We start from the raw sequence: 15,255 nt of genomic DNA on the forward strand, positions 1-15,255 counted from the left end.
TTTTGTTTTTTGGAGGGGAAACTGGGAATGGAGAAATTCGCATATAAATAAAGAAATAAAAAAAAAAACTCCCATGCTTAGCCAATCCCAATGGGCCACGTGGCAAAAGCAGATAGGTCACCAAATGCGGAAGCACTCCCAAGCTCAGCCAATCCCAGTGGGCCACGTGGCAAAAGCAGATAAGTCACCAAATGCAGAAGCAACCAAGGGCAGCAAGCTTAGCCAATTAAGGGCTTGTTTACAAAACCTCTCGCTCTTCAGATGGCAGAAGCTAGCACCATCTCAGGGCATGGCTCAAGCGGCTCTCCACAATTAACTATCTTAATTTTAACCAAATTTCTCTTATGAACATTTAATGTAACATTACTCAATAAAATACTCTAAGATCAAATCCTAGAATATATCAAAGACATCATCCACCATGATCAAGTAGGCTTCATCCCAGGAATGCAGGGATAGTTCAATATACAAAAATCCATCAGTGTAATGCATCTTATAAAAAAATTGCAAGAAAAAATCCCAAATACTCATCTCATTATATGCTGAAAAGGGCTTTGACAAAATCCCACACCCCTTCTTAAAAGTCTTGGAGGGATCAGGGATACAATGTGCCTATTAAACATAGTAAAGTCAATATATAACCAGCCAATATCCAACATCAAATTAAATGGAAACTTAAGCAATTCCACTAAAGTCGGGGTTAGACAAAGCTGCCCACTCTCTATATCTATTTGACTATCTTTGTTTTAAAAGGCTGTTTGTTATACTAGCATCCAAAAGCAAATACAGACCTTCTGTTCAAAAGAGTTGCTGATGCCAAGAAGTGCTTGCTGACAGGAATCTGGTATAGTTGTCCCCTGAGAGGCTCTGCCATCACCTGACTGATGCAGCTGCAGATACTCAGAACCAACCATTGGACTGAGTCCAGGTACACCAAAGGAAGAGTTAGGGAAGGGTTGAAGGAGCTGAAGGGGATTTCAACCCCATAGGAAGAACAGTATCAATTAATCATTTCACCCCGGAGCTCCCAGGGAGTAAACCACCAGCCAAAGGGTATACATGGATGGGTCCATGGCTCCTGCTACATATGTAGCAGAGGATTACATTATCTGGCATCAATGGGAGGGAAGGCCCTTGGTCCTTTGAAGGCTTGATGCCCCAGCATAGGGGGATGCTAGAGCAGTGAGGTAGATGGGAGAACACCCTCATAGAAGCAGAGAAAGGAGGGATGGGATAGGGAGTTTCTGGGGGGGTGGTGGAACTGGGAAAGGAGATAAGATTTGAAATGCAAATAAAGAAAATATCCAAATAAAAGAAAAAAAGAAAAAAGAATTATAACAGGTAATTTTACTATTAAAATATTGTTCACTGTATCATTTAAGTGCATATTAAAATATTTGAAGAGAAAATTAAAATGCAGTATGTGTTGTACATAAAAAGATAAAAATTTAACTGGTATTGGGATGAATGCTTTTATTCTCAGCATCAGGAAATTGATGCAGAAGAATAAAGAATTTGAGGCCAAATAGCAAGTTCCATGATAATCTATGCCATTATTGAGGTCAAAACATTCATTATGTATGTTATGAATAAAATGCTATAAATAACAATAGTAATTAAGCTTGGTGAGGAAGGCATGTCAAAACCTGAAATGAGCAACAAAATCAGGATATATTCATATATAATATATGTGATATGAAACACTACTATGCACAATAATATAACAGATTTTTACATATTATGCTGAGTAAAAGACACCAATGTATCACATATTGTACAAAAAAATCCATAGTTTCTATTCTTGTGAAGTTCAAAAGCAAGCAAAATTTTTATGGTATATCTTTAAACAGAGATGTTGTGTACTGGAAGGGAGCCAGAAAAAGACTCCTATGTACTGGAAACATGTTTGATCTGAGGCATTCTATATGGTTAGTTACATATGTAAAATTTCAGTTGTTTACCTTATTCTATATATTATGCCATACCCCTTAACAAATTAAAGATAACCTCAGAAAATGTGTCAGTGTAACATATGGATGAATATAAAACAACTTCTTGTTGGATCAATTTCACCAAGAGAAATCCAGAATTTGAATTCTCAACTTCTGGTGTCTTCCATCTGTCTGTAGTTGTTCGTTTGTGGCTTGGACTTTCCTCTAGCCCATCTGTTTTGTGATTCTAATTTGTAACTGTTTTGTCAATGTATCTATTGTGCCTCTCTGTGCCTGCCAATAACACAGGCCTTTGTTCTATATTTCTTTTTCTTTTTCTTTTTCTTTTTTTTTTTGGTTTTTCGAGACAAGGTTTCTCTGTATAGCCCTGGCTGTCCTGGAACTCACTCTGGAGACCAGGCTGGCCTCGAACTCAGAAATCCACCTGCCTCTGCCTCCCAAGTGCTGGGACTAAAGGCGTGCGCCACCACCACCCGGCTGTTCTATATTTCTTAAACAGCATAAAAAACATGGTATTGGGAATGAATGAGAGATACTTTGCAGAAATCTTTAACAGTTTTACAAAGGAAAATTCATTTTATTTACTTCAACTTACCCAAGGGTGCTCAGCACTGCAAACAGAAGTTGTCAAGCTATATCCATATGTTGTTTTTTTCTAATATTTGTGGTAGATATTTGTTGTATAAGATTACTTTCAACCTGATGGTTACTTTTAATGAATGATTACCACAACATACACAAATATTACTTTTATTCATGGGCATGGTAGAGTATATAATTCAGGAGTATATGTGGTTATAAAAGTTCATTATATGGGAAATCCAAGCCATAATAGCATGAGTTACATAGTTCTCTTATAGACATGTGAACTTAAACAGCCTGAGTACACAGGAAGACAGCAGTATGATATACCAAATGTTGATTCTTTCTCGAGTCAACATATATTTGTAAAAATGTATCATTACATAATGTCTCATTAAAGTAAACAAATTGAATTAATTTTTTAAAACATGACAAATTCATTACATACCATCATAAGTAACGTCTAAAACCAAGGAAGAGTATTATAATTTGAAACACTTTTAATTATCATTTAATGGTGATACTGAATATATGTATTTGCTTGCATATCACATTTCTAATCTATTCATGAAAACTCTAAGTGAAATAACCCTTAATGTACTTTAGTTATACCTTGAAAACAGTTTTGACCTCATGAATCCCCTGAACAATCTTGAGGACACATAGAATTTTCCAATACACCCTTTAAACATATTATGTAGTAACCATTAAAATAATGATAGAAGTTGGACCCAGAAATGAACCTACACACCCCTGGTAACTTGATCTTTGACAAAGGAGCTAAAACCATCCAAAGGAAAAAAGACAGCATTTTCAACAAATGGTGCTGGCTCAACTGGTGGTTAGCGTGTAGAAGAATGCAAATCGATTCATTCCTATCTCCTTGTACAAAGCTCAAGTCCAAGTGGATCAAGGACCTCCACATCAAACCAGATACACTGAAACTAATAGAAAAGAAAGTGGGGAAGATCCTGGGGCACATGGACACAGGGGAAAATTTCCTGAGCAGAACACCAGTAACTTATGCTCTAAGATCAAGAATTGACAAATGGGATCTCGTAAAGTTGCAAAGCTTCTGTAAAGCAAAAGACACTGTCAATAGGACAAAATGGCAACCAAAAAATAAGGAAAAGATCTTTACCAATCCTATATCTGATAGAGGGCTAATATCCAATATATACAAAGAACTCAAGAAGTTAAACTCCAGAGAAACAAATAACCCTATTAAAAAAGGGGGTACAGAGCTAAACAAAGAATTCTCATCTGAGGAATACTGAATGGCTGAGAAGCACCTAAAGAAATGTTCAACATCCTTAGTCATCAGAGAAATTCAAATCAAAATAACCCTGAGATTCCACCTCACACCAGTCAGAATGGCTAGGATAAAAAACTCAGGTGATAGCAGATACTGGAAAGGTTGTGGTGAAATAGGAACACTCAAAAAAGAGTGAAAAAACTTAATAAGACTTGATTTAAATACTCAATAATTACATTAAAGTGAATGAAAAAACAAATAAAATTCATTAGAAATGCTCTAAATGCCATAAATAAGGTAATTACATTTAATTTGAATATTTTAATACTTAATTTTTAAAAAGACCTTACAGCTGGATTAAAATGTATCTAAGTGACTTTAAGACTTTAAACAGATACAGAAACTAAGGAGACACTGAAACCCCTGCAGAAGTAAGCCGAAGAATGTAGGAGCTAGAAGGGTAAATGGTAACACAAGAATATGGCCCACAGAGTCAGTGCACATAGTGGACTTACAGATACTGAAGCAATAATCATGGAGTCTGCATAGGCCTGAACTAGGTTCTCTGCATTATATTATGGTTATGTAGCTTTGTACTTTATTAGGACTCCCAACATTGGGAGTGGGGATGTCTCTGACTTGTCTGCCTGTGCTTGAGAGTCTTTAACTGCTACTAGGTTGCCTTATATGAGGGCTAGCCTTAATATGAGGGTTTTTGCTTAGTCTCATTGTAACTTGTTATTCCATGTTGAATTGATATTCTTGGGAGTCCAGATTTGTTTTTTGAAAGGAAATGGAGAATGAATGGATTTCAGAGAGAGGGTAGGGATTTGGAGCAGTGGAGGGAAAGGATACTGTGGTCAAGATATAATGTGTGAGAGAAGAAATTTATATATTATATAAGTATGTATATATGTGAGAAATAAAATTTAAAAGAGTTTCAATCTAAATGCAAGTATGCGGAAATATTGAAACCAAAAATTAGAAAAGGTTGAACTGTGTAAACTTAAATTATGTGATATTCAGTAACCTACATGTTTCCTATAAATAGAATGGTGAGTAAACCGGGGGGAGGAGGGAGAATATATATGCCAAATGATTTCATTAATATGAAGTACCAAAAAGAAAATTAAGTATGAGACAATTGAAAGCATTGGTTATTACTCAGACTATAGTCTGGTATAGGAACATGAAGAGGACATTCTGTGCTGCTAGAAATATTCTATAATTTATTCTATAATATTATTCTGTTAAGCTACATATCTGTCAGGTGTGTACTTATGTATTATAAAATTAAATAGTTTAAAAATATCTGTGGTGAACAGAAAAATGTAAATGTTTATTTTTGTAAATATTGACAGTTGAGGAAAACAATTAAGATAGAAAATATGGTAAAGAAATTTCAGTATAAAAGTTTTGATGGGCAGTGGTGGTGCACGCCTTTAATTCTAGCACTTGGGAGGCAGAGGCAGGTGGATTTCTGAGTTCGAGGCCAGCCTGGTCTACAGAGTGAGTTCCAGGACAGCCAGGACTATACAGAGAAACCCTGTCTCAAAAAAACAAAAAGAAAAAAATAAACTTTTACGGTCATTGTTTTACTGAAAAATGAAATTTATGTTGATTTAATAGATTTTAAACTTATATGGATGTTAAAATTTATATTTTAAGGATAACATTGAGTGAACATACAATGTCTGGATTAAAGTATGTAGAGACCCCCAGAAAAATGTTAATTAATTGAATTCAAAGAATTTGAAACATGGGTCTAAGAAAAGGAAACCATGTAACAGAAAAGAAAAATAAAATGATAGATTTAGTTGTACTTCATTGGAATCACTATAAATGCACAGGGATAAATGCAAACTGTTAAAAGATAGATAAATGCAGATTGTTCCTCAGATTCAGAATATATTTTCTTCACTAAGGAAAGAAAACAATGGAGATAAGGTTCTATTGATGTTTATTCTGTTCCCTTAAATAAATAAGTTTTATATCAACAATAAACATTATTTTTTTTTATAGACTGATCTTAACCATGAAAATGAATCTGATATAATAGACATGGTAAGTGTATCTTTAATCTTTTAAAAGGAAATATTTCTTATTCACTGTATTGTTCATTATACTAATCAGTACATACTTTTATTTCCTTTACTACTCTGTATAATTATGAGGTATTTATATAGAGAGAATATTTAAAGTGTATTTTGGTTTATTTGTGACATACAAATGCAGCTGGGTATAATTAAATATTTTATACAAAATATTCTAGGTTGTTAGATAAAACTATAACTATAATGAAGACTGAATACTAAAAATTCTTATTTCATTCTGAAACTGAAATTTATTTATTAATATTTATGACTGTACCTTAATAACTTCATCATATGAAACTACCTTTGTCAGAGATTCTGGCTTTTAGAGTGCTTTGTTATCCCCTAAATAAGTGTTAATATATTTTATGCAAAATTATTTATAGCACATTTTGTCATGGACGCATTCATCTTCATTAAAGTTCACTCAGTCTTATTGAACTTTTCTCATTTAGTTCCACTAAATAGCATTTTATTCTATATTCATTTAAATACATATGCTCATCTTTTTAAAAAATTATTATAGGTGTATAGACTGCTTGAGATATATATGTAGTTCAAACAAATAGAAAGTTTAAATTTTCTCATTTCCAAATCAAGGTAGTATTAATTCCAAGGAAGTTTTTAAGAGGCTTGAACACACATGATTTTAAGTGCCATAATACATTCACACCCCACCTCATTGATGAGCAATCATTTTAGGCCAAAATAAATCCTTAATAGCAATTTCATTCCTAACACATTATCCAGTATAGAAATACACCAAATTGTCTTTAAAGTCTTTCTTTTTTCACTTTCTTTTTAGCTTTAAGACTTAGTTCTTGTGAAAGTGAAAATGTCATAGTAAGATATAAAAATGTGAGATGCTATGTACACACCTCAGCATTCTTGTTAGAGTGTTTCCAGAGAGGTTTAACTTCCAGATGGAAGGGAAAATTCACACTGACTATGGATGGCACCATCTCACCGACTGGGGTCCCACACTGAATGAAAAGAAAAATCTAGCCAGATGAGTACCAAAGTTCATGTTGTTTTACTTGGTGACCATAGATTCAGTGTGATCAGCTGCTTCATGTTGCCTCAACCCCACCTTCCTCTCTGTGACCAGTTTTATCTCCTCAAACAACAAGCTAAAATAAACACTTCTTCCTGCTGCAAGTTGCCACTGTCAACCATTATATCACAGCAATGAGAAAGGTAGCTGATACAATATGTATCTGCAGTACAGGGATATTCATTGTAATGTGCCGAATGTGCAGAAAAGTGGTTCAATTGTATTGAAAAGCCAAAGAAATAAAGATTTTTTTTCCTCTCAAAAAAAGATACAAAAATGTTAAATATATTTCCTGTCAAGAGTTAAAATGTTTTAAGGGCCCCCCTTTTGGGGGTCAGGAAATTTTATTTGAACATTCTAAAGCAATAATACTTTAGATGTTACTTAAATATCCCAGACAAGATTAACAAAGTTAAATGTTTCTAAATTACAAATTTAGTTCCAGTAAGAGTTTCATAAAAGAAAATCAACCCCTTCCCAAAAGAAGTATGTCATACCCATTTTGACAAGGTTCCAATGTTTCATGCAGTGGTAGACAAGATGTATAAAGGCACCGAAACCAAAGCCTTTTTGCACTAACCTCATCTCCCCAGAAGTTCACCAGCCAATCTGTACGTGTAAATGCTACTACTAACCTATACTTACATGACATCCATGTTATAAACATTTATTACTCCTTCTTTATAAATAATTGCTGATGTAAAGCCTTCATTGAATTCCCCAAAAGATGTAACACTAACTTAGGAGAGAGGGAAGTATAATCAGTTTAGACACTCAGTTAAAAGGTAAATTTATACAAATTTTTAAATGATTAATAAAAACTAGTATCTTTTCCATTTAATACTTTGCTTGCTAACTATACTGTAAATTGCATTATAGAAAGTATACCTCTATTTTCATACTGTATCTTCTTTGGATGGAATTGGGATAACTGGCTGATTTTAAGATAAATAAATGAGGTTAATCCAAATAAAATCCAGCTATTAAGACAACAGCAGATATAATCCATGTAGAATTTAATAGTTTTTAATTTTTTAAAAAAAAGATAAATTTGAGTGGAGAAGTGACTGAAAACAAGTGAATATAGATGGGAGCAGGTTCATGGAGATATGTTTAGACCATTAAGTCACTCTCTGATAATTTCTTCTTTCATTGGTTCTGTATGTCAGGTATTTGCTGTGTCTCTTATTACTATTATTGTTGCCATGATAGAGAATTTATGTACAAATGGGGGTTTGATTCTCAGTATAGCCATATTTATCTGTGCTGCTACATCTCCAACGAATGAGTATTTTGGAGGAAGTATGTATGTTAGAATAAGAGGAAGGAGATGAGTAAAGCAGGTATTTGTTGGATCATTCCTGATCCCAGCTATGGTGTGTGGCACTGAATTCTTTATTAACTTTAAAGTCATTTATTACCATGCTTCTAGAGCCATTCTTTTTGGAACAATAGTGGCCATTTGCTGCATCTGCTTTTTGTTTGGTTAGTGGTTTCTTCGTTTTGTTTTTGTTTTTGTTTTTGATTACTCTTCTTCTAAATCTTGTTGACACAATAACTTGGCCGAAATCTGTGAAGTCAGCCCAACTTCCCTTGTCAATTCAGTGCTGTGCTTCATCCTATCCCAGAGGAAAAAATGGTTTATAGAGTCTGTAGTTATTGTTTTCCTGGGGAGAATTTTACCTTTTGGCTCAATTTTTATTGAAATGTATTTCATCTTCATGGCTTTCTGGGCATATAAGATCTATGGCTTTATGATTGTGGCACTGGCCATTTTGGGCATTGTGACCATCTTTGTGACCATTGTGTGCTAAATTTAGAGCCCTTCCCAAAGATAGAGTTTGCAAAGTACAAGATTAAATGATGTATCAGGACACAGAGATCAGAGCAGAAGAAGCATCCTTATTTTTTTTGAAAATTTTTATTAGATATTTTATTTATTTACATATCAAATGTTATCCCCTTTGCTGGTTTTTACTCGGAAAACTCCCCTATCTCATCCCCCCTTCCCCCGTTCACCAACCAATCAACTCACACCTCACTGTCCTGGCTTTCCCCTAAACTGGGGCATAGTGTCCTTACAGCACCAAATTTGTCCTTAGGGAATGCTTACCCACCATACATGTAAAAGGCCCTAGATTAAATTCTCAGCAATACAGAAATACCCCTAATCTTCTATTTTAATACACTTAGTTCTTTTATGTTGTATTTCTTCTTAGAAAAGTATAAATTGATATATGCTAGATTCAGATATCATTTCTAGAATTCAAGTTTTGGAACACCTCTCGTAAAATTAACAGTATTGTGAAGTAAAACAAAATCTTAGACTTGGAAGACATTTTAGTTTTTTCCAGCAACATACTGCAACATTTTCATCACTATTCCTATGTGTGAATTTACAGATAGAAATCTTGGTTCTTAACACTTATTTCACTTCAATTATTCCTATACACTTTAGGTAGATTTTAAAGATGAAGTGACTATAGTTTATGGGCTTTAATATAGTTCCACAAAGCCATATAGCTAATTAATTATACATATGGGTTTGAATGTAGATTCTGACAGCAAATTTTATATTTTGCTGTGGATATAACAATTTATATAACCTGTGTCCATATACTTACAGTTTTAGGAAATCCTGTTATCTGAGAAGCTTTTACTATATATGTTGATAATTCTTAAAGTCAGATCATCCCACCAGAGATTACTATAGAATCCATTATTGTGTAGCATAAATGCATTGTTCTTATTTTGTTTCTTAAGAAACGACAAAACTCTTACCTTTTCTACATGTGTGTCCTGAGACATTTCAATACAATGATATTCTTTTACTCATATAAACTCTTAAGTTCTGCCACATGTTATATGTATGGTACAAGAAATGTACATTTCATATAAAAGCAACTGTTTTATATGGGAAACTAGAGATACTATATCAGAAACACAGAAAAAATATAACATGTAAATATGCTTTGAGATTGTTTTCTCAATAGATTTAAGATAACCAATTGATGAAAAGCTTTAACTCCTATTAAAACAGACAGAATCTGTTTTTGTTTAAAAATATTTTCCACTTGGACTTATGCAGCATGTAGCACAAGTTAAAATTTTTGGCATTTCTAATATTTTTGCGTATTTCCTTTTTTATTGAGTTAACTTCATACCTCTACAATTCAGTATGTTAAATACACAGGGAAAGCTTCAATCACTGAGATAAGTCATTGTCTCAAGTTTTAGTTGCAGAACAGTAGGGCTAGAACGATAGTAATTATCATGAGGGCAGAATTTATACTGGGGTAGTCGCAGTCTTTTTTTTTTTTTTTAAATAGAATCCCATTTATTTTTTACTCTATTTTTATAGGCACAGAGTTATACAAGCAAAATGTACTAATAAGCTTTCTGAATATAAAATATACAAAAAAGAATTAAACATCAAATTCATTAAATAAAAAGTTTGCCAAATGGAATTATAAAAATATGAAGAAAAGCTGGGTGGTGGTGGCGCACGCCTTTAATCCCAGCACTTGGGAGGCAGAAGCAGGTAGAATTACGAGTTCGAGGCCAGCCTGGTCTATAGAGTGAGTTCCAGGACAGTCAGGGCTATACAGAGAAACCCTGTCTCGAAAAACCAAAACCAAAAAACAAACAAACAAACAAAAACAACAAAAAATATTTCCCTTGTCTTCAGCTTTAATTTTTTTATTATAAATCTTGTATTTATACTCTAAAAAAGGATAGAGGACCATTAAAATACTCAGACAGCATGGCCATATTGATTGAATATTCTTTTTCTGACCCTTGCTATTGACTTTGTCTCCAGTAAGTGATATGCTGGTATAGATGACCTTCTCTACCTTATTGAGTCTGTTGGATTTAAAGATTATTTTCTTTAAAAATATATTTTTACTATGACTAAAAAGGAATTTGGGATAATTCAGTAGTTTTATTTTAAGTGAATACTTAACTTTAAACCCATTTTATAATAAATACATGATGTTAAAGCATAAATTTAAGAATATATTTGTACACAATCTTACATATAGATTTTTAATACCTAAGATTTCATAGCTTTCATTAATTTTAAGCACTTGTAAGTTTTAGGTTAGACTGCTGATCTCATTATATCTATCATATCCCTACACAATCATTAATCCCAAATATATACTTTTAAATTTGTGCCTTTTCCTGGAATAAGGACATCTAGAGGACATAGACTTAGAGTGTATTATTGATAAGTTTATCATTCAAGTACATGTTCAGGATAAGTGAAAATATCAAGGCATAATTTTGTCATATAGATTTAAACTAACACCTTTCTATAGTTTTAGAGATGAAACTAAAGCAGATGAGAGATGTCTAAACAGAAATGTTCTCAATTTCCTTTAGGTGAAACATTTTTTAATTTATGGTGAGGCTAAACTATAAATGAAAATACATGAAGTCTAAATTCATATACGTTTGCCTTGGAAGTTAGGGAAGTCCTTTGTCAAAACATCTAGTGAGAATAGTAAAAAGCAGGTTGTTAGTGTTCCCCTAATTGAGTCTGTATGGCAGACTGATAAAACAAGAAGCCACGCAGTTCTTCTTTTGACCTAAGGTTATCAGTTTCACAGAGATAACATAAAAGTGGCTACAAAGTAGGTTGGTGACCCTGTCTCTCCACCAGTGGCCCTGTCTATTTACTGGAGGTAGACTGTTCATGTTCCATCTGCCCACTGTTGGGCATTTTGGCTTAGGTCACCCACATTGAATCCTTGCGCCTCTCACATCCCAGGTCTCTGAGACTTTTTATAGGTTCCCCCATGCCCCACTCCCAGCAGCAGCATATTTCCATCCATTCTCCTTTCCCTCTGGGCTTCTCTCTTGTCTCCTATACCTGATCATGCTGCCCTTTTCCCTTCCCTGCCCAGATCACTTTGTCCTCCATAATTATTTTGTTCTTCATTCTATGTGGGATTAAAGCATTATCACTTAGGCCTTATTTCTTGTTAAACTTGTTATGTTCTGTGGATTGTATCATGGGTGTTCTGTAACTTTTGGCCAATATCCACTTATGAGTACATGACCCAGAATTGTTCTTGCGTAAAAGAAATACAGGGACAAAAATGGAGCAAAGATTGAAGGAAAGTACCAGTGTGTGACCCAACTTGGGATCCATCCCATGGGCACGCACCAAACCTTGGCACTAGTACTGGTGCTGTGATGTGCTTGCAGACTGGGGTCTAGCATGCCTGTCCTCTGAGAGGCTCTACCAGGAGCTAGCTGAGACAGATGCAGCCAACCATTGGACTGAGGTTGGTGACCCCTATGGAAGAGTTAGGGGAAGGATTGAAGGAGCTGAAAGGGATATCAACCCCATAGGAAGATAAACAGTGTCAACTAACCTGGACCTGTGGGAGCTCCCAGAGTCTAAGCCACCAACTATAGAGTATACAGGAGATGGTTCCTGGTCTCTGCCACATATGGAGGAGAGGGCTGTCTGGCTGCAGTGGCAAAGTATTAGTCTAATCCTAGAGAGACTTGGTGCCCCAGGGAAAGAGGATGCCTGGTGGGGGTCGGGGTTATCCTCTCAGAGGCAGAGGGGAGGGGAAAGGGGTGAAGAACTCTGGGAGCGGGTACAGATAGGGAGGCAACATTTTGGGTGTAAATAAATAAGATAAAGAAAAGTGGCTGCAAATCTCTTTAGCATGCAAGCAGTAAATTGGCAGAGAATACCTTTAAATTTTAGGTTGGTGTTGCTTTCCTAATGTTTTCTTAGGGCAGGGCAGTGTCCAGAATATACTACTTTGAGAAATAGACTTCTTACTGTATTTGAGGTCTGTTTTGCATATTTTACGAAAACATGAGGTAGCTTAGGTTATTCGATTCTCAGCTTTCCTTGTATGTCAACTTGGCTGAGCCAGTAAACTTCCTAATAAAAAACAAAGCGGTATGGCTGAGTCCAAGGGATTATGTTTTCAGCACCAGTGGGATTCATTAACATTAAATGGTCTGAAAATATTAAGTGAGTCTTTGTCCAGAAAAAAAGTGATAACATGCAGTCTCCATTTTCTAGAACATATCAGCCAAGAAATAGTCAGAAAAGCTAGCAATACATAAGATGTTTGCTAAAATGAGCTTGAAAAATGTCAGTGGTAAAGGGACAAATATACAGTTCCATGATGTCACTCTGAGCAAATCAGGCAGTTTTTGTAAGCTTAGAGATCTCAACTCACAACAAATCAGAATTTGTGGTTTTAATATAGAAAGACGCTAGAGAAAGTAGTCTTAAAAATGGGAATTTTCAATTTTTCATCCTCTTTAATTTATCTTAAAATATTATGTATATAACAGTTTTCTCCTTCATTAAATTATGTTGTTTTACCTTAAAGATGGAGAAGGAAGAGACAGTGTTAGAGAAGAATAGATGAGAGAGGGTTTATAAATAGTTGTATTTCTTAGAATTTATCTGACAGTTTAAAATTTTATTTCCCTTTATAAAATTTAGCTTTAAGAACTTACTAATTTTTAGGCTATCATATTTTAGATATTTCAAAATTCTAAATAAAGCTGGCTGTCTTCTTTTAATTTTGATGCTTAGGACTTCTAGTTAAGTTTGAAAAAGAAGCTGCTTACAGATATCAAATATTATCCATTGAAGGCAACTTACCTTTAGATTTACCATTTTTGTAATATTTGAAAGTTGAATTAACATACCATTATCACATACATGTACAATAGATAAATGTAAAAAGAGTAGAGAGAAGAGTTGAATTCAATCCGAGTGGTTAGATACTTGAGTTCCCATTGGAAAGCTGGAAATCAGATTCTCCCAGTAATTAAAACTTTAATGAATATACACTGTTTTCCAAACACTGTCTTTATCAATAAAAGTGTAAAAAGCCTGAAAATATGGCCTCACATTACTGTAGCAGCCCATCTAAAAAAGTTTGGAATGAATATTATTTAAGACAATAATCAAAACAAATATTCTTTGCTTTTGAAAATTCCAACCATATAGATACCTATAAATTATATTTTGAGTAATATGTGTACCAAATTAAAGTAACTTTGGAGGTACAAACATGAATAGAGTGAGTGTATTTTATTCTCTTTAACTATTTAAATCACTGTATTTTTCTATGCCAGTTATGTAAAAAAATTTCTCAAGTGTTATAAAGAAATATATACAAAAATGTATGAAGTCAGTCGGGTTATAAACATCTATAATCCAAGAACTCTGTGTGATGAAAAACAGGAAGATTATAACTTGAAGGCAAACTTGAGCTACATAGCAAGACTATTAATTAATTAATTAAAAAATTTAAAAATTAATTTGAAAAAAATAGTAATTATATCTATTCTTAGCATTGAGGGATTTTGAGGGTGATATGAGCTATCTCTCTCTCTCTTCCCTCTTCTCTCCTCTTCTTTCTTCCCTCCCTTCCTTCTTCCCTGCATGTTTGTCTGTCTTATAGAGTCAATCAAGCCAATTAACATCCATCATTTACATGCCTATCATAGTTTTCCAAATTTACCCCAAACATTGAATAGACTACTTCCTTAATGATGACATTGAAATACTAACTGGAATGATAATTCCTAGAGGCTGATGCAAGAGGTAGGATGGGATATAGAGTAAGTTTTAATCAGATGAGTAGAATGCATTTTTAAGCCCCAGGACAGTTTTAGTAGACTTTAATAGAAAATATCCAAGGTAGGCAAGCATAACTCTTAGAAGCTTCAGGGAATGGGTGATTAGAGAACAGAAACAAAACCATGCTGTTTGATTTAAATAGACATAGGTGTCACCATTTTGAGGATTGGTAGCCATATGTCAGGGGGGAATGCATTAGAGAAAGAGTAAAGAAGCTGAGAATATCAGAAAAGACATATTTAGGCTATGGTCAGCATCTAAAAGAAAGAAATGAAAAGATAAAAGTAGTATACATTTTTGAGTGGCAAATGCATCAGAACCTTTTGGTAGATTATACAGGCTGCCAAAGAACTCATCTTAGGATTTAATGCATTGTATGATTCCTATAATTAACAGTAATAGTATTAATAATTAATAGTTATATGTATATTTAAGAATTGCTAAGGCAAATTGCTTTAATTCAAAATGATATACCATATATAAATTATTTACTGTAAGCATTCCCAAATTTAATATCGTTCAGGGGCTACATATACAGATGTAATCATTAACATTTTCAGTATTAATTACTTTTAATTGGTTATTTTATTTATTTACATTTCAAATGTTCCCCTTCCCGGTTTCCCCTCCGCAACTCCCCCGATCCCATTCCTCCTCCCCTTTGCTCCTATGACGGTCCCCCA

The 15,255-nt window shown here is 34.1% G+C and overlaps 1 protein-coding gene across 1 annotated transcript in view; it reads left to right on the top strand.

Annotated features, from left to right (window-relative positions):
- LOC116088239 overlaps positions 1-15,255 on the top strand; it is a 204,696-nt gene that overhangs the window by 97,759 nt on the left and 91,682 nt on the right. Inside the window, exon 7 of the mRNA XM_031367023.1 lies at positions 5,812-5,853. Coding sequence (XP_031222883.1) covers positions 5,812-5,853 — 42 coding nt within the window. The remainder of the gene's footprint in view (positions 1-5,811; positions 5,854-15,255) is intronic.

Source organism: Mastomys coucha, chromosome X (genome assembly GCF_008632895.1).
Source record: "Mastomys coucha isolate ucsf_1 chromosome X, UCSF_Mcou_1, whole genome shotgun sequence".
Taxonomy (NCBI): domain Eukaryota; kingdom Metazoa; phylum Chordata; class Mammalia; order Rodentia; family Muridae; genus Mastomys; species Mastomys coucha.